Raw genomic sequence first — 387 nt, 5'->3', positions numbered from 1 at the left:
GAGGGTCTGGTCGGGAGTCGGGCCGCGTCTCCGCAGCAGCCCTCCGCGGCATGAGGCGCTGCCGACGCCCCTGCCCCCCGGGACGTGGAGAAGGTGGAGGAGGAAGAAGCCCCGTTGTCGCCACCGTTGCATGACCCTTCGCTCCTGAGGCCTTACCCCACGCCCGGACCCTCGACGCCCCCCGCCGGGTCCCCCGCTCACGCATGGGGGTTCGGCGCTAAGGACCCCCCTCCTTCCGGGGGCCCCGGGGCGCGTCCCCTTAGAGCCATGCCCGGCTGCCCCGCCCGCCCCGGAGGACCCTAGAGCAGCGTCGCGGGGGCCATGGCGGCCGCCAGCGGCTACACGGACCTGCGTGAGAAGCTCAAGTCCATGACGTCCCGGGACAAC

General features: G+C 73.6%; 1 protein-coding gene across 1 annotated transcript in view; it reads left to right on the top strand.

The window, feature by feature from the left end:
- Positions 1-2: 2 nt before the first annotated feature.
- The window catches only part of ALKBH5 (AlkB family member 5, RNA demethylase), a 33551-nt gene continuing 33166 nt past the window's right edge, over positions 3-387 (top strand). The window contains exon 1 of the mRNA XM_011961646.1: positions 3-125. Coding sequence (XP_011817036.1) covers positions 51-125 — 75 coding nt within the window. The 5' untranslated portion in view covers positions 3-50. The remainder of the gene's footprint in view (positions 126-387) is intronic.

This window comes from Colobus angolensis, unplaced genomic scaffold, assembly GCF_000951035.1.
Source record: "Colobus angolensis palliatus isolate OR3802 unplaced genomic scaffold, Cang.pa_1.0 Scaffold560, whole genome shotgun sequence".
Taxonomy (NCBI): Eukaryota; Metazoa; Chordata; class Mammalia; order Primates; family Cercopithecidae; genus Colobus; species Colobus angolensis.
The sequence above is the reverse complement of the archived record's forward strand: the minus strand, read 5'-3'. Positions and strand labels throughout refer to the sequence as shown.